The 23,924-nt window shown below is 49.2% G+C and overlaps 1 protein-coding gene across 5 annotated transcripts in view; it reads right to left on the bottom strand.

The window, feature by feature from the left end:
* The window catches only part of Clec16a (C-type lectin domain containing 16A), a 192,380-nt gene that overhangs the window by 11,268 nt on the left and 157,188 nt on the right, over positions 1–23,924 (bottom strand). For all 5 annotated transcript variants that reach the window (XM_021209467.2, XM_029544291.1, XM_029544290.1 and 2 more), the window contains one exon: positions 1,606–1,764. In XM_021209467.2, the coding sequence (XP_021065126.1) occupies positions 1,606–1,764 (159 nt within the window). The remainder of the gene's footprint in view (positions 1–1,605; positions 1,765–23,924) is intronic.

Here is a 23,924-nt window from a genome sequence, read left to right as displayed (position 1 = left end):
TGGGCAGGGAATGGTAGGGATGGGGGCTGAGGGAGGCCAAGGTAGAAATAATGAGCACGTGTCATAGGGTTGATTTGGACAGTGCAAGGCTTCTCTTGGTTTTAGTGTTAGGCAGAGAAGTGTGTGGCTACCTGCTCACGTAGATGCTGGCTCTGCCTCCTTAAAAATGGAAGAAAGGTGTCTATACTATGTAGAAAAGATCTTCTGCCCTAGGAGTGCTGGCAAACAGGTGTCTGGGCTCAGATGTAGACACAGAAATGTGCATGTCAGCAAGTACATGAACACAGCACCTGGATAAACAACCCTGCACTCCTGTCCCAGAGCAAGGTGAGACCAAAAATAGGATTCTGGAGCTGGCCTTGGCTTTGAAGCACGCTCTCTCTGCATCTCCTCCTTGTGCTTCTGGAGGTAGCTCAGCAACTGCTTCAATCGGTAGCTAACCCACAAGGGAGTCCAGATGTTACTCCCCACTAGCCTGGGGGCAAGTAGAGGATCTGACAGTGTATTGGAAGAGGTTCCAGTGAGGTGAGCCTGAGGGTGACCTTCCTGTCTGGGCCTTGTGACAACAACTGGGGATGGGAACAAGTACCTTGTGGGGGTAGGGTATCACAGGTGGGCAAGGATCCCCTAAGTCACAGGAATGGGTACAAGGGTGACTTAATCAACTACCAGGAAGAGGAAACTGAAAGTGTCAGCGAGGGAAGTATAATATCTAGGAAGACACTGGAGCCTGGGGTGGGAAGAGTACCAGGGCCTTTGGCAGGTGTGTCTCTCGTCATGGTTCTTCACGGATAGGCACCCTGCGAGTTATGCTGGGCAGGGCTCTAATCAGACCTTGGAGGCACAGATAAGGGCACAGAGAGGGTACAGGCTAGAGACATGTGGATCGTGGGGCAGTGTTGCTGTGTGTGAAGCCCTGTACTGCCTGGGGACACTGGGCTTTCCCCTACTTTAGCTGCATTTAGGGCTATGCTAATCAGGAACCATACCTGATGTCTGTTCCTTGGGACTTGATGCAGAACAGACAGAAACCTGTGTGCAAGCTGCTTATAAGAGCCCATGACAAGGCAGGTGGAGGTGGGCTGAGGCATTACAGTCTTACTCCTCTTAATGGACTCTTTTTATGGCCTTTGAAACTGGTGTATGTTAAAGAACGGCAAGAGGTGACCTTGCTCTGTCCTAATGAACTCCCTTAGATTGGTAGGGGTGCTCCTGAGGACATCTGGACAGTACCAAACCCTGAGAGGGGAAGCCTGCACGCTGGAGCCCAACTAGGGGGATGACTTTTCCTTCTCCCAGGCTTCACACAAGCATCTGTGAGAGACCTCTCCAGGTGACACACACAGTGATGCCACTTAGGCTGGGCTTAGCTGGTGCCACTCCCTATAGCTCTGTGGTCACAGCAGAGCAGAGCACACCATCCAAGGTAAGTGTGAATGCAGCTGGCAGATAATGCCATCTTGCTCCACCATAAAGAGCACCACTGAGTGGCAGTATCTTTCAGACACCATGAAGAGGAGCTGTGGGTCAGAGGTCATCGTTGAAACAAGGGGTCACAGGGTCCCAAAGGGCCTCCCAAAGTCCCCCACGTCTCATGGCCAATACCTGCCGGGCTCTGGGTTGCTGAAGGTGCAGAGGAAGAGCCTCCTGAGTCACAGTGGCTGGTGCTCCCACTGCCACCAGGGCTCCCACTGGCAAACGGTGGCGACGGTGATGACAGGGATGGAGAGCTATGCTGGTTTATGCACTGGGCCACAGCAAAGCCTGCAAGACAACAGAGCAACACCATTAATTAGAAGAGTGATGGGCCAGGCATGGTGGCGCACGCCTTTAATCCCAGCACTTGGGAGGCAGAGGCAGGCAGATTTCTGAGTTCGAGGCCAGCCTGGTCTACAGAGTGAGTTTCAGGACAGCCAGGGCTACACAGAGAAACCCTGTCTCGAAAAACAAAACAACAACAACAACAAAAAGAAGAGTGATGGAAGGCTTTGCAGGAGGGCCACCTCCATACTGAGTTAGAGACATTGGGAGGCCAGTTTTTGCCTCAGGGGCAGCATGGGGGCTTTAATATCAAGACAACTTGACTGGTCTGTTCTCTATGTGAGCCTTGGCATGTTTGCCAGAATGAGCTGATCTCTCTGGTCAGGGGCTAATCTGGGCATGTATGAAGCCGTTTTCAGAAACAGCTGCCATTGACCAGGCCAAGGCAAGGCTATGGTGCCTGTTGTGGTCATCACAGTGGCTAGATATGCTTTGAGGCAAATGTATTACAGAGACCAGCAACTGAGAGCCTGCTCGGAGTCTCCCCTTCCAGAACCCATTCTGCCTTGGCAGTCTTGGCAAGGTAGGGTTAGGAGTAACGAGGGCTCTGCTGAAGAGCTCAGCGACACTCATCAACAGCCCACCTCAGAGTCACTCACAGATGTGGAGGCTCTGTGGTTTGTGGCCACACAACACGGGAAGGGGCCTCGCTCCCAGACTTAGAGATACTAAGCTCTGCATGGTGAAACCCACTTCTCAGCAGCAGGTAAGTGGCCCCTCGGTCTGTTTCTGGTTGTTCACCCTCATGGCCTCAACCATGAGGAAGATGGGGAGACACTTCCCAGCAGGCCCAGCACAGGCAGGGGACATAGCAATGTCTGTTAAAAGTGCTCTTTGCTGACTGGAGAGATGACTGAGCAGTTAGGAACACATGGCCGCTCAGAACCTCACCTGAGCTTCCAATGCTAGAAGATCTCAGGTCCTCTTTGGCCTCTGCAGGTACCAGACACATACATGTAGTGCACACACATGGTACACAGTCATGTAGGCAAACCAACTCACAGAGAGTAAAAACAAATTTTAACTTTAAGAGTGTTCTTTACACTGAGTGTGCTGGTGCACACCTTTATCCCAGCACTCAACGTTCACGAGGCAGAGGGAGGCAGATAATCTGAATTTGAGGCTGGTTCAGTCTATATAGTGAGATTTTTATCTTAAAAAAAGAAACAACAAAAACAGATAACCAACGCCCAAAGGTCCCTCTTTATAACAAAGCCCAGTCTTGCTGATGACCCAGGAGCTGCCCCCTGCCTCATGCTCTCCACACTTGGGGCTTCTGCCCCCCCCCCCAAGGGCGGATGCATCTGATTTTATCCTCTACAAACATGAAAATTCCCAAGGAATAAATGCTTTAGTAATCCCACCAGCCCATGCAGACATATGGGCTCTGCTTCAGCCCCAGGAACTGGTGCTCTGCAGACCACATCGCCTCGGCCCCTTCATCCAGAAGCTGTTCTGAGGTGAGATGGGGTCAGGGACAAATCCTTTAGCAGAAGGGGTACTCTGACGGTCCAGGCCACTCTCAGTGAGCACACTCAGCCTAGCTGGCCCCAGTCCTGCACTGCTGGAACCTCCTGGTCTAGCTCCTGCTAACACTTCCTCCAGAAGGCTCTCCGGGACTAGCCTTATTTCCACAGAACATAGGAAGGTAGAAGATGGCCACTGCCTGTCAGGGAAGTGTGATGGCAAATCTGACTAGAGTTGGAATCACCATGGGAACAGCCGGGTCTGTCTGTGAGGTGTTCTCCGAGAGGGAAGACCCACCCTGAACATGGGTGCACCATTCAATGCTAGAAAAAGGAGAAGTCAAGAGGAACCCCAGCATTCCTCTCAGCTTCCTGCCCGTGAGCGCAATGTGAAAAGCCACCAGATCCTCTGGTCATTGGGCCTTCTCCACCATGATGGTCTGTATCCCCTTAAACCATGAGCCTAAATCTACCTTCCTTAAGCTGCTTGCCACAGCAGCACAAGTTGTAACTAACTCATCAAGTAAAGTTTTAGGGGCTGGAGAGATGGCTCAGTGGTTAAGAGCACTGACTGCTCTTGTGAAGGTCCTGAGTTCAAATCCCAGCAACCACATGGCTCACAACCATCCATAATGAGATCTGATACCATCTTCTGGAGTGTCTGAAGACAGCTACAGTGTACTTACATATAATAATAAATAAATCTTGTAAAACAAACAAACAAACAAAAACAAACAGAAAAGGAGGGCAAGGATTTGGAACTTGGTTTAAATGCAACTGGCTTACAGAGTAGAGTCACTGCCATGGAGACCATGTTGTCTGAAAAGCATAAAATGCTGTGCTCTGGTTTTCTACGGGGGCAGTGTGTATGGCTCCATGCAGTACAAAGGGTAGAGAAGGTTCTTGCCTCTGGGAAGCTTACTGGTCAGTGGAGGGTCCAGGCAAAGCCCTACACCTTCTGACTTCCTTCTCTTCACTCTAGACAGGACCTCTTGCTCTATACACTCCTTCCCTGTAGACTCAGTAGTATACTTGGCCAAGGAGGAGCGATTTATATACTAATGTTCATGAAGAACTATTGTTATCAACTGACCAAGCTCACTGATACCCTGGGCCAGGCTCTAGGGGGCAGGTGACATGTGTCATGGCAACAGCAGGTGGCTGGGGCCTGGTGGTCAGTGCTTGCTGCCCTCACCTACTGTGTACCTCAGATGGATGTTACAGTGGAATTGGCAGTACCACCAGGTTCCAGACCCCATGAGGCTGCACTGAGAGACTGACTGACTGGCAGGAAAAGCCAGCAGAGGAAACAGAGAATATCTGACAGATTCCTAACACTGCTTAGGAGAATTCCACAGGGACAATCAGCCACAGCTTTGCAGTGAACTTTATTGCTGCTTATTTCTTAATCAGTACAGTGGTAAACCCCTGAGTTTACAAGCTGTTTACTTGCCTCAAAAATGAATTACCCTGTAACAAATCAAAATGTCAGGTGGCTTTACCCAAGCCGCCAATTTATCACACATACAAACAAGCTGAGTATTGGAACAGTGTTGCAAATGAACTTGTGTGCTCCTGAATGAAAATGATGAGTGACAAGCTGGGACCCTGGGGGATCTGTCTCTAAAGACACTGTCCCATATTTAGAGTGCAGTTCACGAGGGATGAGCTAGGATACTAATGTTCTTTGCTGGGTGGGTGGAGCTTAGTGGCACAGCCCTTGCCTAGCATATGTAGGTGGCCCTGGGTTCTGTACCCAGGATGCTCTTTTGAAAAGAAGGTAAAAGGAAGGTCTTTAATTTGGGGGTCAGCATCAATGGACTAGTAATAAAATTTACATGTAATTAGCGCATGCCTACAAAGGTCAGACAACAACTTGCAGGAGGTGGCTCTTTCCTTCTATCGGGTAGGACCTGGGCACTGAAATGTCATTGGCTTGTTGGTTCTAACCCTGTCCTATTTTGCAGCATAAACTGAGTAGAGGTGCTAAGAATGCATCCCCCCCCAACCCCTGCCGTGCTGCTGCTTGAATCCCCCCTCCTTCTTCATCCTCTCTGTATGTTGCAATTTCAAGGGGTTCTCTTCCACACTAACTTGCCATACTGAGGGATTAGGTGGGTACTAGAGGAACCCCAGGGGAATAGCATGGTAAAGAATGGAATGGTGGGTACTAGAGGAACGGCAGGTGAAGAACCCTGGACCTCAGAATTCTTGCTTCATCCCAGCAAGGCAGTTCTGGATGAGCTAACTGCAGCAGGGATGCCAGAGGCCTTCTGGGTCTATGTCAACTCACAAGGACTGCCAAGTCTTTGCAAACACATAGACAAGCCAGAGATTATGGGAAGGGTAACAGGCACACAGGCTCCCCAGGGTCTTCTCTGCTGATGACAAGATTGGCTCGCCCTGTGTCTGTCTCAAGAACAGCTCTTAGATGTGTACCAAAGGCTGTGGGGATTTGCAAGCCTTTGGGCCCAGTCAGTGTGTAGGAACTAGAGTCACTGGAGGGGGGCGGGGATTAAGGCGTGGGGGGTGGGGGGTGTGAATGCTGGTGAAAGGGTGTAGCATGGGGGATGTAAGACGTGGGTATCTCCAGAACTGGAGGAAAGCCAGTGGATTCTGACACAGGCCATTGATGAAAGCTTCCAGTTGACAAACATGCCAGTGGAAGGGAAGATTAAGTGCTTAGGGGAGTGCTCGAGATGTGGCAAGTGAGGAATTGAGTGAAAGCATGTCTCTATACTCCACTGAGAAGACTGCAGGCTTTCCCTCACCCCTGTCCAGAGCAGAGCGAACAGTGGTGGGGCTGAGCCTGAGAGGAGTGGGTAGGTTTAGAGTAGGCTTTTATTGTCTTTTAGAGGCTTGTCCGAATTTTCTAAGCTCCTTACCATGAGTCATTATTATTTTGACATAGGGTCCTGATGTATCTCAAACTGGCCTTGACCGCGCTGGAAACATCTGGAAATATCTTGAACTCGATCCTCCTGTCTCTACTTCCCTGAGGACTTGTGGCACCACTGTGCCCAGTTTATGTGGTGTTGAGATTAAATCCAGGGTTCTGAACATCCTAGACAAGCACTGTGTATCTCCAGCCCTAAGAACATTGTTTCAAACCAGGAAAGAAGAGGGCAGAGGAGAAATAGGATTCTTGGGTGCTGGGCACACTCAGGCCCACCCACTATGAGCCACTCTGGTCTCTCAAGCTTTCTCCCTGTGAGTTCTTGAGACCTGGGCAAAGTTTCCCAGAGCAGGGATCAGGCAGGAGGACCCATGCCAACAGCAAGACATCCCCAGGCTTTGCAGGATCTCTGAGCTGCATGGGCAGCCCAGAGCCTTCCTGTCTTCTTCTATTCCATTCTGCCATGATCTAGGGAATGTGAATGAATGAATAGCTCTATGGCATTTGTCAAGAACAAAATTACTACCAAAAGGTCAGCCTCCCACTTTAAGCCCACTGACAGAGGGAATACTGGGCATGGAGTCAGGAGCCCAGGTTCAAGTCCAAGTTCTGTCCACTCTGGCTTTGAGACGTGGGATGAGTCCGTTCCTGTTTACCTCTGCTTTCAGTGCTTCCTTCCAGCAGCCCAGGCTGGCCTTCAGTCCTCGGCACTTGTTGGGCCATTCCTGCAGACTGCAGGTCCCCTTTGCCCCCTTTCTTTTGGTACATGTCCCTTCCTGCCCCTTCAGGGCCTGAGTGCTAGCTGCCAGCTTGGGCAAAGGTTTTCCCCCTATACCCACCACGTCTGTTCTGCTCAGGCAGTGCATGAGAAACCCGACTGCAAAGATGCCCGGTGTTCCTGGGTAACAGCTTTCACTACATAAGCAGCTAGACCCTGTGGACGTCTTTCTGAGATAGCCAGCTATTTCTATTACTCATTTCTCCCTTCACTTGCAGTTACAGGACCTGGCCACTAGGCATGGCCTTGTAACAGTTGTGGCCATGAGACAGACATCAAAGTGGCATGTGGGATTTCCAAGAAGCCTCTTCAACAGGAAAGAGGGTAGGTACATCCTCTATTCTGCTTCCTGGAACACGGATGACAGAAGTCCAGCAGTCATCCTAGGCTAAGAGGGGGAACTCTTTATGAGGGAAGGAGGAACACTGAGTGGAGAGGAGCAGGGTCCCTGATGCCTCACGGAGCCCTTGTTTACCCATATTCATGAAGCTTTCACTGGAGAGCAACATCAATCTCCCTTCTAGCATTTTCTATGTAGTTGAAGCTAATCTTATCTGATACTGTTGTGAGGAATGCAGGACATGTTAATGCTACGTCCCCTGGTCACATTGGTATGCTGGCTCTGACCTTCTTCTGGTAGGGAGAAAATTGCCCTGAGCATATGGGGCTGGTAGTTCTGCTGGGGTACAGGAATCTGGACATGGTAGGATGAAGGAAAAGGGGAGGGGCAAGTGATCCTGATTATGAATTCAACTTCCTTTCATGATATAAGTGGAGGTTTTAGTAGAACCCAGTGGATGGACTGAGTTTCTTTCTGAGTTCAAACCAGAAATCAAAGATTCTAAAAGAGGACTAAGACCTTGACACTGAGGGCGGTGAGAGACAGCACAGTGTGCAGATAGGGACACTGGGGCCTGGGCTGAAGCTTTTTTAATCTTCCAAGAAGGCAGGGGCCGGTGGTGCCTTCTGGGTATTTGACTACAATAAAAGTGTTCCAGGTTAAAAAGCATTTGCCCTTTTGGAATTATGGAACCGGCTTGAGTCTATGTAGGGGATTCCACAGGGGCCTCTCAGAAGGTCAAGTGCAGAAGCCTGCTCTACTCAGGAGTCATTCCAAGGAGCTCCTACTCTGTAACATAGGGCTACACCTGGCAGACCACCAGGGGCTCACTGCTTTCAGGATTAACTCCATCCTTACCCACAGACTTCTAGGGGCTTGCTGCTCCCAGCATACATCTGTATCCCTCTGAAAACTGAAGCTCACCACCAGAGAGACAAGCCCTGAAGCCCTATAACAAAAGTAGCTAGTACTAGACCAACATCAGGATGTATGCCAAATCAAAGCGACAGCAGGAAGACTTCTGTCACAGCACAGCACATTTAGCTTGAGCTTCTCAGGAGTTCCAGCATAGAGGGAAAGCATAGCATAGTGGAACTCTTGGGACCCACTAGTCACTGAGAGTCTGCATCCCTTGACCCTCCCGGCACGTCCCCGAGAGCAGCAGCAGAGATTTAGCTGCTTGCCTTTAGAAACTGTCTCATTCATTCTGCAAAGAGGCCACCGCATGATGGCCTTCATCAAACTTTCTTCTCTAAGCAGTGACACTGTGATTTCTACAAGAGTGAAAAAGGAAGTGCTCTGGTTAGTGCACTGCGGTGTCAGAGAGTGGCTTCCCTGCTTTTTCCCAGATTTTTCTGTGGATCCCACTGGTAGAGATCACACACCCTACAAGTTTGGCTGGTAAAGCAAGTAAAAGAGGGTGGGAAGGGTGGGAAGAACTAAGAGGCTTGCCTGACTCCACAGAGACCTGGAGGCTAGAAAAGTCTTCTGTTCTGTCAGGAAAACACAGTGTGATACCCTGGGCCCTGAGAGATATCAGGGGCTGGGACCTTCAGTGTAAGACCTCCCCCCCCCTTACACACACACACACACACCATGTAAATTTCCAATTCTTCCAAAGAAGGTGGCTATCTGGACTTTTATGTAAACTACACACTGCCTGAAATTTTAAAATGTAGAAATAACTTTTCCAAAATTGCCCCCTCCCCTTTTGAAACAGGATTTCTCCCAGGGTGGTTTTTAACTTGCTATGTAGCCTAGGATGACCTTGAATCTGACTTTTCAGCCTTCACCTCTGAGTGAGGTGATTATAGGCAGGACAGAAGGCAGGGTTTTGTGAATGCCAGGCTGGTGCGTCCTGCTGAACAGCAGCCCCAACCTTCACAAGGAGTGGCCTAGCTAAGGGGGTAGGGCAAAGCCAGCTTGCCTCTTGTCTGTGCATAAATCCTGTACTGTGCTGGGCTGTCATTGGCCCCATCCTGAGCCTGAAATGTCTCCTGTGGAGGTGCCTGCCACAGCTCCTGTGATGGGTGATGTGTGAGTTTGGAGCACAGGTAAGGGCTCAGCCTGGCCCAGAGGTGTTCCCCAGAGTCCCTGGGAGGGAGAGGCTCTAAGACCTGCCTTCTCTAAAGCCAACTATCTCTGTGAGGTTCTGGGTGAGGAGGCACAGAGCACTGTGAATGGGGAGCTAGGGGCCACAGGCTCCCAAGATTGCCTTTCATTGGCAGATTCACTCAGAGGCCAGAGCTCAGGCTCCTAGCCAGACAGTGTTCATATTTTTCTCACCACACACTGAGATGCTGGGAAACAGTAAGAAAAAAAAAAATCAATCAGCCCTGTGACCTCCTGCACACACCCAAGACAGCCATCCTGCACGGCCCTGCTTCTCCCTCGCTGGCTCTTTCCTTGACTGTGTCCTTTCACCTCTGCTGCAGTCTGCCAGGTCCCTTGGGTGAACTGGGTAGAGATATGACAGAGCTTAATACTTCACTTGGCTACAGCTCTGTCCTGCTGCTGACAAGGTCTAGAGTGACATGGACCTTTCTGATTCATGCGTTAGACCCAGTATGTTTCTGGAGCTTATCCCTCGATAAGATGAGTGTGGATGTGGAGAGCCACGCAGGGAGTCGGTGCGGAAAGCCACCTTAGGCAGAGGTGATGTCACCTGGAGAGGTGGCAGAAGAGTTAAAGACTGCTCTCACCACACACTGAGATGCTGGCTGCTCTTCCAGAGAACACAGGTTTGCTTTTCAGCACTCACAGGGTGGCTCACAAATATGTGGAACTCATGTTCTAGAGGATTTGACACCTTTTGGCCTTCTTAGGCACCAGGCGTGCACATAGACATTCAGGAAAATACCCAAACACGTGAAATGAATGAATGAATGAATGAATGAATGAATGAATGAGGGAGATAGCTCACCTGTAAAAACGATTGCATTTTGTAAAAACTATTGACGCAGCATGAGGGTCTGAGTTAAAGTCGCCAGCACCTACATAAAAAGCTGCATGTGGCTGCGTGTGTCCCTGTGCCCTACTGCTGTGGCGTCAGAGACAGGGGTATCCCTTGCTGGGGACAGCTTAGCTCCAGCCTCAGAGAGAAAGCCTGTCTCAAGGAAATACGGTGGTGAGTGATACAGCGGGACACCCAGTGGCCTCTCCTCTGGCTTCTGTGCATGTGTTCTCATACACACAGTCATCTACTGCCAAACAAGTAAAATGCTAAAATGAATAAACAAAACAAGGGTCTAGACAGACAAAAGCTCAGGGGGTTTAGGGTGAGTAATGTTCTTCCAGAGGCCTGAGTCTGGTTGCCAGCACCCAGGTTGAGAGGCCCATAATCACCTGTATTTCCAGTTCTAGGGGGTCCAACATTTTGGCTTTTGTGGGCGCACGCACATGTGGCAAACACTCCTCCTTCCACAACATAAATAATAATAAACACAGAGCAAGCTTGGACCTGGGCACTTAGAGAGCGAGCCTCAGTAACCCACACAGCACTGAGGGTCTCCTGGCATGTGGGTACCCAGGGCACAGCATTAGGGTCTCCTGGCATGTGGGTACCCAGGGCACAGCATTAGGGTCTCCTTGCATGTGGGTACCCAGGGCACAGCATTAGGGTCTCCTGGCATGTGGGTACCCTGGGCACAGCATTAGGGTCTCCTGGCATGTGGGTACCCTGGGCATAGCATTAGGGTCTCCTGGCATGTGGGTACCTAGGGCACAGCATTAGGGTCTCCTGGCATGTGGGTACCCTGGGCACAGACCCTCACCCCTGCTCCCTCACTTCCTGTCTCTCTCCAGTGGGTCTGAAGATGCAGTATGTCAGAGCTATGAACTCTGGGATCACCTGAAGGGCTTCACACTTGAGTATCACTTTTTGATTTTCTCCCTGTGTCCCATTAGTGGAAAAGGCACTTTCTGTCCTGTGTCAGGGATGGTGGGGGTGGCAGATACGTAAACGAGGGGAAGGGAATACTACAGCAGTCACCATTTTCTGCTTTCTGACTTTTGCCATAGGCGACTCGATGACTGGCTTTGCCTCCAAACACTTAAAGGCCTTTATTTCTGGTTTTAAAGGGATAACATAACAAAAATTACTGGGAACTTGCAGAATCTGATAGCCTATAGCTCTTTATCCATGGACAAATCCTCTTGGTTATTAAGGGCTATACGTGAAAACCTGCAGAAAAGAGAAAATGTTTTTTCAGTATTCTGCTTTTTTCCTGTGCCATTTTAATATGGCTTAGCCATTTGGTTCAGGTGAGGGCCTGGCTGTGTGGATCACCACCCATGGGAGACACCTCAGGGCCAAGTGTCCCTTTTGCAGCTGGGGGACCCCTTAGATGTGTGGATGTCAGGAATGTAGGTGCTCCCCCTGCCTTGGAGGAGCACCTGCTATGGAGGTCTGGCTGGCATGAGGACCTGGCATACTGGTTCTGGAGAGGTGCTCTGTAGACTATTCAAACTGTAGGGCACCAGGGTTTGGGCTTTCTCTCCAGGATGCCGGGGCTTTTGCCTCTCCCAGTCCCTGCCCACTTTAAATGGCATTACCATGTATGCATGAGAGAGCACAGAGCTCCACAACGGCCTCTCAGCCAAGGCAATAGAAAGTTCACCACCAGCGGCCATCTTGGCTGCCTGGGTTCTGAGGCAGTGAACAAGGCTGAAAGAGCAGGGAGAAGGAGGCCATTAGATAGCTGTGTGGGGATTTGTAGGCACGGCGGAGGGGGTGGGAAGGTGGGAGGGGAGATTCCCAACCCAGGGACAGAGCAGGTGGGCCAGCTGAAGGCCCCTGACAAGGATGTCCCCAGAGCTGTGGTAGGCCAGGAGTACCTGGTTTGCTGAGAAGTCTCTAATAAGCCCTGCTCTATCCTCTCAGGCCAGAAGCAAGGCAGCACCGTAGGGTAGGTCTCATAATGTGGATGCCTAGCCCCGAGGATTCCACAAGGTGGAAGTATACAGAGAGGCCAGAGAATTCACTGTTAATTTCTGCAAAGGATGTACAATAATCCCCCCAGGGCAGACAGCCATAGGCCGGGGTCCCTTTCGTCTACTCGTTTGCTAGGACTTGGGCTTACAGAGCAGGGTGGTTTGCTCCTGTGGTAGCTATGCCACTGAAGCCTCTTCTGTGTGTGTTAACTGAAGTCAGGCCAGACTGACCGATGGCAATGTTGCCTTACACATTACCACAGAAAGAACCAAAGATGCTATCAGCACGGTGGGCGTTAGATGGGATCAGGGAACGTGCTGAGTCATATACAAAGGCCAAGATGGCCATCAGCCCAGAGCATGCTCAGAGGCTCTCAGCTGCTGCTCAGTGGGCAGGGCTCTGCCGGCTTCTGTTCCTGTAGCCCCACGACACATGGCCAGCCAGTATCTGTCATGTGCAGAGGAGAAGTCCTGGGAGAAGCGGAAGCTCGGGTAAAGGACACAGGGGAAGAGGAGTGTTCCTGAGCCTTGAGCTGCTCCTAGGTAATGTGATGTAGAAGCCCCACTTGTCCTGAGAACACATGTACTGGAGACTGTGTCCAGGCACTTGCATTTTGACGGCTGAACTGGAAGCTGGCCTTAGCAAGGCAGAACTTAGTCAGTCTTGGTGGTGGGGTGTGTGGTAGAAGTGATCTGGGTCTTTTGAGAATGCAACACCACACATGATTGAGACTGACTGTCCTTTTGTCACCCGTGTGACCGGAGGCTTCAGTCACTAAAGTGAGACCTGAAAGTTCTCCTAAAATAGTCACTTTAATTGTCTAAGCTAATGGATTTTTTTAAAGACAGGATCTCAGTGATCCTGCCTCTGCTTCTCAGGTGCTCAAGGAGGGTCCTCCATGCCTAGTTTGACATAAGGATTCACAGCAAAGCCACCAGAGAGAACATGGAGCTCTTGCTCTCAGCCTCATGTGGCCATGCCAGCTGCGCTGCTTTCAGCACACCAGGGTTGTCTGAAGTGTCTGACAGTTGTATGCATGCAAAAACTCAAAATCCAACCAGTCTGACCTGCCTCCAAACAGTTACACATGCTTCAGTGCCTCCTACAGGGATGCTGTGGGAGCGCTACTGGTGGTTCAAAGGAGGACTGCACACAGGTAGCTCTCTCTCGTTCTCTGCCACTCTCCTTGCCCTGCTCACAGCACATGTGTGTATGCACACCTCTGCAGGCTCCTCTTCTCCTCACTTCTCATTTCCCCAAATCAGCAGTTTGGAAATGCTTGGAAGTAACTTTGGCATGTCATGGAGAGATACGTGTGCTTCTGAACAAAAATCCACAAGTGGCTCGTGAAGCTGGGGAGGGGCTTGTGCTCTGTGCTTCCTTGCAAATGCCAAGCTAATGCCTGAGGCATTAAAATCACTCTGGCTCTTGTGCATCTCTAGTTTTGACTTATTTTTTTAAGGATGATTAATATTTCATCATAAAAGTATTGATTTCCTTTAACTAAGAGACTTCAAGTTTGTTGCATCCTTAAGCATGATTTTATTATGTCTCGGGCCAAAGGTTTTCTCCCCCCCCCCCAGAAGGATGCTTCTGCTTTTGATATAACGCGTGTCAAGAAGGAAAGAGGAATTGATTCACAGAATTCTGCATTACATGCAACTTTGAAGGCAGATATCCAGTTTGTGGACTTGAAGAGATGGTTCTTAAGGCAAGTCTACCTTTTCTGTGTAAAGCCTTCCTCATTAGTCAGGCCACTGAAGCCTAACACAGATGAGACATAGGCAGCCCCACGAGGAGGATTTGAGGGGCTCAGCTCAGACAGCCTGGACGTGAACCCTGAACACACAGGCTGTACACCCCAGCCCCCAGCCCCATGCCATCATCTCCTCCTCTCATGAAAAGCAATAGAACTCGTTCTGGCTGGATGCCTCAGGGCTACTGTTCTCCATTCGCATAAGCAGGTGGTAGAGGCCAGCAGTGGAACTGGGCAGCACTCAGTTTTACAGAAGCCATCCAGGAAACAGGCGGGGGGCAGTAACTGGCAAAATAGCTAGCGCTCTGCACTGTTTAAATATTGAACATCCTCTCTCCTTCCTCCACATCCATTATTAACCGGGACCTGCATAGCTGGGTGCACTGACTTCATTTCTTCCCAAGAATCCAAGATGCAGTGGCCAATGCCCAGGGGCTGGGAAGGGGGTGGAGATTTAGGGTTCTTTCATTCCTTTCACTAGAAATCCTTTCCAGTCATCCCCATGTTTTTAGAGGTTTAGATTCTTGGAATTGTCTCTTGACCTCAGTACCCAAACTCAGGTGATTAGTGGTTCAAATGTTGACAGGCTGGACATTCTCCCCTTCCCCACAAGGAGCAATGGCAGAGGGAGGCCATGGGGAAGATGCTGCCATCACCAGACCAGCATGGCCTCAGAAGTTTTATGGTGACAGTATAGATCACCAGCCCTGTCCAAGTGAAAGCCACATCAGGATGTGACATGAAAACAAGTGTTTTGTTTGAAAGACAGGAGCCTGGAGACACTAGTTAGTTGCCTTTGGCTAGACAACTGAGAAGGAGATGACAGATGTCAGGGACCCAGGCCAGCCATCAGGGACATCCAGGAGTCATTTGGACCACTCTTTTTGAAGATGCAACTGTGAGAACAGAAACTTAACATCTATCTATAGAAGGGAACACCTTTCCTTTTAGGGGACCAAGGCCCTTCCTGGCTTGGCAGGGTGGGCTAGTGAGCAGTATTCCTTGGTCTTGGGCTTTTATCTACTCAAGAGTTTGACCCAGCTATCACTGCAGTGCTGCATTTGAGGTTGGTGTTTGCCCTGCTAGGGGCTCAATCTGTCCATCCCTGAATCCTGTCCTGGTCTTTTCTGTGAACCTTCCTGTCAACCAGCTCTGATTTCTTGGCTGAGGACTCAAGCACCCCACAGGGGTCTTTGTTTTCAGTTATACGAAGCCCCTGGTCCTCTGACAGGCTTCTTTAAGCCCACATTTCTGAAGTCCCCCTTGATTAAGCTTCCCAGGTTCCTTTCCAATTCCAGCTCTTAGAATATAGCCTAAAAGCTCCTGTTCTAAAAAGCTCCTCAGAACCTGAGGGGCTCTGGAGAGTCTCTGGCTGCCTCAAAGTGCCTTGGAAGTTTGGTCTCTAGCTGCTTCTCTCTGACATGGGCTTCTTCAGCCTCAACTCAACCAGAAAATGCTTTCTCCTGGTCCTGGCACATTGCCCTGTGAGTGAGATTGCATGGATGGATTTAATGTCTGGTGTCCAAAGGCCCCCTGTATTTCTGAGATTTCTTTTTGTCTCTATGTCTTCAAGAGAGCATTCCCTGCATAGACACTCTGATCTATGGCTTCTATTTTTCTATTAACCTGTGGACTCTCTTTCTTGGCAGGGAGGACAAGGAAAATAAAAATGTGACAGAAAGAAGGATCTCCAGGGCCCAGGCTGGCAAACGTGCACAAGCTTGTGAAGGGCCTTGTCTTGGCACCTCTGAAGAGCTGGCTACACGAGAATCCAGGCCCAGGTTAGGCACACCCACTTAACCCTAAGGAATGGCTTCAAGTGAGTGGGGTATCTAGAAGCATGATGTGCTCTGCTGAGAAGCAGAACTCACCCTGGTACCAGTGAGGAGACTTGGTGCACTTTGGCTGACCCAGACAAGCCGCGGAGGCCTAAGAGTGGGATCTGGTTTGCAAACAGGGTCACTTTGAAGATGGAGCTGGCTAAAATGAAGTCATTAGGATGGGTCTGGATCCAGGATAATTGTCTTATAAAAAGTAGAGACCTGGAAGGGCAGTAGTGGCACACACTTGTAATCCCAGCACTCAGGAGGCAGAGGTGGCAACATCTCTGAGTTCAAGGCCAGCCTAGTCTACAGAGCAAGTTCCAGGATAGATAGGGCTACACAGAGAAACCCTGTCTCAATCTGCTCCCCATACCTGCCCTCCAAAAAAAGAAGAAAAGAAAAACAGAGATTTGGATAATGATATTCACTATTATGGTTTTAATCTGAAATGTCTCCGGTGAACTTCTGTATAGCTGGCATTGTCCCAAAAACATTGTGCAGATGTGGACTTTGGAAGTGACTAGACTGTGAGAACTTTGATCTTTCGAAGGATGAGACCATTGATGAATTCATGATGGATGGCTTTAGTAGGGACTGGATAGAAACTAATAGGGGAAGACTAGCTTAAGGAAGGAGGTCATTGTGAGTGTGGCCTAGCAGCACCTTGTCCCTGGTCTCTGCCGTGCTCTCTGCTTTGCAGATGCCATGCCCTTCTGCCATGATGCTCTTGCCTTACCACAGGCCTGCAAGTAATGGAGCAAGGTGCCTATGGTATGAGACCCCTATCTGGAGTCATGACAGAGCCTTCCTTCCTAATGTGACTCTGTCTAAACATTCTGTCACAGCGGTGAAAAGCTGTGCCACTAGCAGACAGGGAGAGAATGTCATCTGCTGCATAAGATGCCAAATGACACCAAAGACATCAGCAATCTTCAGAAGCCAATGAGAAGCCTGGAGCAGGTTTCTCTTCCAACCCTCATAAGGAGCCAATCCTACCTCCCTTTTGACTTCAGGCTTCTGGCCTTTAGAACTGTGAGACAACAAACATCTGCTGTTGAAGCCACCCAGTTCATAACATCTTGTTACAGATGTCTCAGGAAACACAGACTGTGCACCTGTGAGAGGTGAAGAAGAGGGCTTTATAACGAGAGCCACAGCACTGTTAAAGCAAGGGCTTCTGCAGGGGTGGTGGCACATGCCTCTAGGAGTACAAGGCTAGCCTGGTCTAATCTACACAGAGAGTTCTAGGCTACATGGTAAGAATCTGGAGAGTACACATACACAGCAGTGTGCTCAGTGGTACTCACTGGGGCCTGAACAGTGAAAGTCAGGGGCACTGGACACTTGGATAAAAGAGTCAAGTATCCACTGTGGCATACTATGCAGCCACAGAAAGGAATGCACAACATGTAAATAACAATCCAGATTTCTAGTTCATGGCAGGGTCTGAGAAAAGCAAGCTTAGAAAGTGCTGCAGAAGTGCGTGCATAAGCGCACAAGGCAGAGCGGGAGCACTGCAGAGATGCCCACAGCACCTTATCCTGCGTCTCTGTGGCCAGATGAGTCTGGAAATCATTATCTTTAGGTATTAAAAGCCAAGCAGTACATACACACAAATTATGTGTGCCCACAGCTGGGCTTTGGTCAGCTGAAACCAAACATTACATTTCCATAGGAAACAAGCATTAACTCTTATTAACTCTACCACAGCTCAGAAACAGTTCAGGGCTGCTTTCACCACCAAATGAGTTAGAAAAAATATTTTGGTTTTCAGAGCTATTTAGATTTCAGGACTGTGGAGAAAGTCTTATGGCCCTGGGTTGTGGGTGCTCATATGCAATGCAGCTGCATAGGGAAGGGTCTGGAAAGGGGTCAGTGAAACCATGAAAGAGGGGTGTTGAGGGGTAGAGTAACTGGGGAGAATGGTCAGAGAAGCCTGCAGTATATTATGTAACGTATTAATCTGGGTATGTGTTAGTGTTTGTGTTTAGAATGGAGTATATGTGTATTTGTGTGTTGTTTGTATGTATATTTATATGTATGCATGTATGTATGCATGCCAGAGGTTGATTTTCATTCTTTGTCTTATTTTTGTTGTTGTTTGGTTTGCTTGTTTGTCTGTTTTTCTCATTTGTTTGTCTGGCATTTTAAGATGGGGTTTCTCTGTGCAGCCCTGGTTATCCTAGAATTTGTTCTGTAGACCAAGCTGGCCTTGAACTCAGAGATCCACATGCTTCTGCCTCCTGAAGGCTGGGACTAAGGCCTGCACCATCACTGCCTGGTTCTTGCCTTAATTTTTTTGAGACAGGATTTGTTACTGAACCTGGTAGTCATGGGCTGGCTAGATGGCTGGTGAGTGAACTCTAGTGAGCCTCTCGTTCACACACACTTCCTGCTGTCTCCAACGCTAAGGTTTATGTGCAAAGATATGTGTGAAACTAGGCCAGTTTTTCACACAGGTGTTGGGGATCTGAACTCAGGTCCTATTGGTTGCACAGCAAGCTTTTTACCCACCAGCCATCTCGCCAGACTATTTGTATATTTTTAGGATCCTTTTGGGCAACCTACACACAGAGACAGAGACATAGATAGATAGATAGATAGATAGATAGAGAGAGAGAGAGAGAGAGAGAGAGAGAGAGAGAGAGTGAGAAGGAGGGAGGCAGGGACGGGCAGTGACCTGCAGTGTTTGCAACTATCTCTTGTAACAAGTGCTGGGTGCTTGGGAATGAGCTGCCTGCAGCTGCAGTTTCATAGGTAATTTTCTGTGTTCACTCACTAAAGCACAAAAATTAAGGCAGTGCTGCCTGTAGTCACATGAAAGAGCTGACTGGTCCATCTGTTCCCTTCATGTCAGCAGGGCTTGGTGACCTTTGTGGGGCAAGCTGCCTCCCTGCCCTGCAGCTCTGGCAGTCTCCCACTGGCAGTTCAGCAGTGCTGCCCTGCCCCCATGGCTATGAAATACAGCCCCTTCCCTGACAGCTAACGTGCCCCACTCTGATTCATCATCTCTCCAACTCTCTCTGTCCTTTATTTTCCTGCCCTCTCTGGCCTTTGATTGCTTTTCGGGAGTTTATCATATTGAACTTTTATCCCTTTCCAGGAAACCCTATTATTTTTTTCTTCCCTTTCTCAATTAATAAATAATTGCCAAAGCACTTCTTTGGATAGAAGCACATCCTGCCTTCTGCCAGCAGCAGAGGCTCCTTCTGGAACTCCTGGGGGCCCGTGTGCAGGGCACATCACCTGTCAGACATGCAAAGTACAGAGGCCCATTGCTAGTTACATTGGGGTGGTTGCCAGCTCTTCGCTCATCATCCAAGTTGCTCAGATTCCTGGGAGGCAAATGTGTTCTCATGGCCACCCTCAGGGAGGGGTCGGCGCTGCACGGGAGTCCAAGTAGTGATTTTAAGGCATGGATATCAAGTAGTTCCCACAGACTTGTATATGAACAGCTTGGATTGCAATGCAGAAATGGCCAGTGGCAGGCCTCCATAGGGGACAAGACAATGGGGTTCTCACTCCATACTGGATTAATCTGTTAGTGATCTGACAACTGACTGGGCTACAGTAGGTGAGGAAGGGGGGGGGCGGAGGAAGTAAGATGTGCTTTTGATGGGGAGAGCCCATCTCCGTTCCTCTTCCCCAACTCTCGTGACCAGCAACCTGTGACCTCAAGGTGAGCAGCTTTGTTGTCTTTCTCAGGAACACTGTGCCACGACAAGGACAGACAGACATGGGGTCTAAACTTATCACTGATGCTGACACTGGATAGGGACTGGGTCCTCAAGACTTAGTGTTTATGTGATGGTTCCTCTTGACTGGAATGAGAATTCCCTAAGAGATTAGTAAGATATACTCTGGGTGTGTCTGTGATGATATTTATTAGACAATTAGGTAATACGGCATTCATTATCCCATAGGCTAGGGGGACAGATGGAAAAGGCAGCCTCTCATTGTCAACTTCTGTTTGTGTATTTGTGTGTGCGCGTGTGTACGTACACACGGCCACAGCAGGAGGGAAGGGTCAGTATTCTCCACCTCCACTCAGATTGTCAGACTTGGTGGCAGGTGCTTTTACTCACTAAGTGATCTTGCTGGTCCACACGTGGTTCTATTTCCTGGATGCAGTGTGGTGAGCTGCCCTTCTCCCACAATGGACTGAATTCCCTGAAAGTACTAGAGAAGTGAAGCCTACCCCTGTGAAGTTATTCATGTCATACTTCACAGTGCAGATGAGCATGGCAGCTGGATGCAGGAACCTCTCAGAAAACAGTCACTGGTGCATGGCTCTGAGTCTTGGCCTCCAGCACACACCCAGCCCTAACTGCCCCATGTATTCGGACCATCTTTTAAAAGGCACGAGTATGAACGGGACAGAGCTGCTATGCTGGCACTCTGCTTCTCAGGACCTTCCAGAGCAGTGAGCAGGTACCACAGCCGCTGTCTTCTGTCCCACGCCCACAGCATGAGCTTTGGACATGCTTCTGAAGTCTCACTAAAGCTCACAGAAGTGGAGCTAATGCCATTCCCAGAAGCCATGCTTCTGAGGTTAGACCACAACCAACCGACTTCTGGAAAGGTATGAAATACAAGCCTACCATGACTTACAGGAAAGAAAAGGGAACAGGAGGCCCTTTTACCAGTAAGAACAGAGGATTTTTTCTTCAGAGTCAAAAAGAAATGGGAAAAAGGCAAATTTAGAAGAGGAAGAGTGCCAGGTGAGTCTGAATTACATAAGGGTTTCCAGATTGTTCTGGAATGTGCAGCAGGTTCCAAGTTATTTTTTTACATTTGGATGTCTTTAAGGAAAATATGGCCTAAATGGGACACAGATGAGGTAATCTACTCCTTGTGTGCTGCCTGGTGGTGGCTTCATAACTTCGCAGCTAGTTGTAATTGTGGTTTTAACACAATGTTTTTCAGAGAAAGGGATGTGCTATGTAGCCCAGGCTAGCTTTAAGTTCTTGGCATTTCTACCTTCTCTCCTGAGTTCTGGAATAAGCAGAGCATGCCACTGTATCCATCTGATACAATGTTCTCCACTACATCTAACTGATTCAAAGTTCCCCACTGCAGTTCCAGAGGACCAGAGCATGCCACTGTATCCATCTGATACAATGTTATCCACTACATCTAAGTGATACAATGTTCCCCACTGCAGTCCACCCAGGGGCTTTCACTCACAGGGTTGATGTGACTTGTTCTAGGGAGGAAGGGCACTGTACCCTATCTCTCTGAGGGAGTCACGCATGCCCTTCTCACCCCTACAACCTGCTTTGCTGCTCACTTTCTTGTACATGGCATGGTGTGTATCATTCTTCTGGTCAGGCCCAGCCCAGGAACATTCCTCCCAACAGGATTCAACACAGACAGCATCCAAGGTGCCCACATGCTCTTGCCGACATGACTGACAATCACTCAGGCCAACTTCTTTGGCCATAATGGTGGCAAAGGGAGTTCTCTGGCCACTCTAAACAGCTGTGGAGCATCACAGTCTCGGGTCCTACACCCTAGGAGTTGGAATCTAGCATAAGCAGTGAGCATTTCATTACTAAAGATCCAGGCAGCCTGTGGGCCAAGCTTCCCTTGTCTGGGACACATGTTGCCTAGATTTGCTCCTTTTCCTTAGAGAAGCTTTTCTGAATCCTAAGTCCAGGTAACAGTGCTTTTCTGAATATTATTCTAGCTCTTGGAACAGCACCTCAGGGCACTGATTATGACAGGCAGTTCTGGAGCCTCCATAATCCAAAGGGACTGATCTGCTTGGCTTGCCCCTGAGTCCCCAGTGAACACTGGCTGACACATACAAGGGAACATACAATGGAGTATTAAAGCTTTGTGGCTCCTTCCCTCCTTATTCATTCATTCACCCACCCACCTACTTTACATATCCATCCATCCATCCATCCATCCATCCATCCATCCCTTTCCCATCTTTCTCTATGTGAGTGCATGCATCTATATACCTATACAATGTTTATCAGGCACCACCTAGATGCCTGGGATAGAGTCCAGATCCTAGACTCTAGGAGCTGGAATTTAGCACTAGCCAAAGCCTAGATCCACCTTCCACAGTTCTCGGCTGGGTAATGGTTTAGGTGGGATGTGGAGGGGAGATGATAAGCAAACAGTATGGAGAGTGCTGAGGAGGAAGGGTGCTTCCCTGGCTTACAGACTGTTGAATTCTTCTAAAAGGAAAAGGCAGGAAGGGTCACTGGACCCTTGCCTGAGAACCTGGCCTCTCCTCCTAGTCATGTGTACGAAGTGCTGCCTTCATTGCTTATGGCATGGGGGAGTGTCTTAGCAGGGGCTAGAATATATAGGTTGTGGGAAGCCTAGGTGGGGGGTGCTACCTGTGTGGTTATGAGAAAGCCATCATCCATGCTGGATAAAGGCTATCTAGTACAGCTGCTTTGCAATGGTGACGCATGTCTTTAATTCCAGCACTAAAATGCAAAGGCAAGGAATCTCTGAGTCAAGGTCAGCCCGGACTACATATTGAGTTTCAGGCTAGCGAGGGACCACTATTAGTGAGATCCTGTCTCAAAAAAACTAAAACCAAAACCAAAACCAAAACAACAACAACAAAACCAAACAACAACAGCAATGCCCTCATAAGCGAACACAACACAAAAGAAAACTCGGCCCTCACCCAGGAGACAAGTACAGGTGGGTACGTTAAGGATGCCCAGCTTTGAGCCTGTGTCCAGCCAGGAGATCCAGACAGTCGCTGGTCTAGGCAGGGACATGTTCTCAGCTGCCTGGTCTTTCCAGCTAAGTATGGGCTAAGGTATCACGGACAGCCTGATGTGAACTGGCCCTGGTAGTCAATTATTTTCTTGCTCCAAAAGCTGTGCGACTGTCAGCCTGGCTTTTGAAGGCCCCAGTGGTTCACTGGTAAGATAGTTCCACAGGTTAAAGCTCTCTTTCCATAACTCTTGTGACGCTCCAACCTGCTACCTTCTGAGAATTCATATACATGTGGTTGTCGTATCTCGGCTCTGTCACCTTCCTGGATATACTGTATTGACCTTGCCCATTCTTTAAGACCCCTTCTGAGAGCCTTCCTGCCCTGGGTGGCCTAGCATCTCAGTGCAGTCTGGACTGCTGCTGCTGCTGCTACGGTTTAGGAGTTCCCTTCTCAGGACACCATGAACTCCCGAGGGAAGCACCTTCAGCTTCAGCAGGTTTCAACCTGTGGGTTGCAACCCCCTTGGCAAACCTCTATCTCCAAAAATGTGTACAATGCAATTCATAACAGTAGCAAAATTACTGTTATGAAGTAGCAATTAAAATAATTTTATGGCTGGAAATCACCACGACATGAGGAACTGTATTAAAGGGTGGCAGCATTAGGAAGGTTGAGAACCACTGGTCTAGAATCTCCCCCTCCACAGTTTTTGGAACAGAGAGTGATAGAGAATTATGCCCATGATGAGTTTGCTAGTTGCCATTGAACTGGCCACTCTAAAACTAGATCTATGGTTTCTATGTGTCCTGCTCCAATTCTCAGGCTCCCTTGTATGCCAAATATGTGAGGGAACACAGTTCTGTACAGAAGGGAGGCTATCAGACAAGGCAGCTCTTTTAGCTCCATGGGAGAAGGGAACTCACTCACACACTGCCCTGTGCCAGGATAGCCACAGCTGGTGCTAGGGTGGCAGGCCAGTGCAGTCACTGTAGTCACTGTAGTCACTGAAATGGTTATCAGGAGTCCTCGTGTGAAACCACATAGAGGAAACTCAGGGAAACCTCTCTCTATCAGCTCTGGGGCATAGATGTCCAGCAGAAGAACCTGGAAGCCTCCAGTCCAGCAGGGAAGCTCCCTAACAGCGTGGCTTCATCTCTCCTCATAAGTTCAATGGGGCTATGACTGGCAAGATGGTTCAGCAGGCTAAAGCTCTTTCTGTGCCCATGCTAAGGGAGAAGGAGAGCTGACTCCTGAAAGTTGCCTTCTGACTGTACATGCATGCTATAGTATGAACATACCTGTATCCACACATGCTAATTCTCACTGTACATGCATGCTATGGCATGAGTACACCTGTATCCACACACACTGTGCACACATGCTAATTCTGACTGTACATGCATGCTATGGCATGAGT

This window comes from Mus pahari, chromosome 12, assembly GCF_900095145.1.
Source record: "Mus pahari chromosome 12, PAHARI_EIJ_v1.1, whole genome shotgun sequence".
NCBI classification, from domain to species: Eukaryota; Metazoa; Chordata; class Mammalia; order Rodentia; family Muridae; genus Mus; species Mus pahari.
Note: the sequence above shows the minus strand (reverse complement) of the source record. Positions and strands in the feature narration are given on the sequence as shown.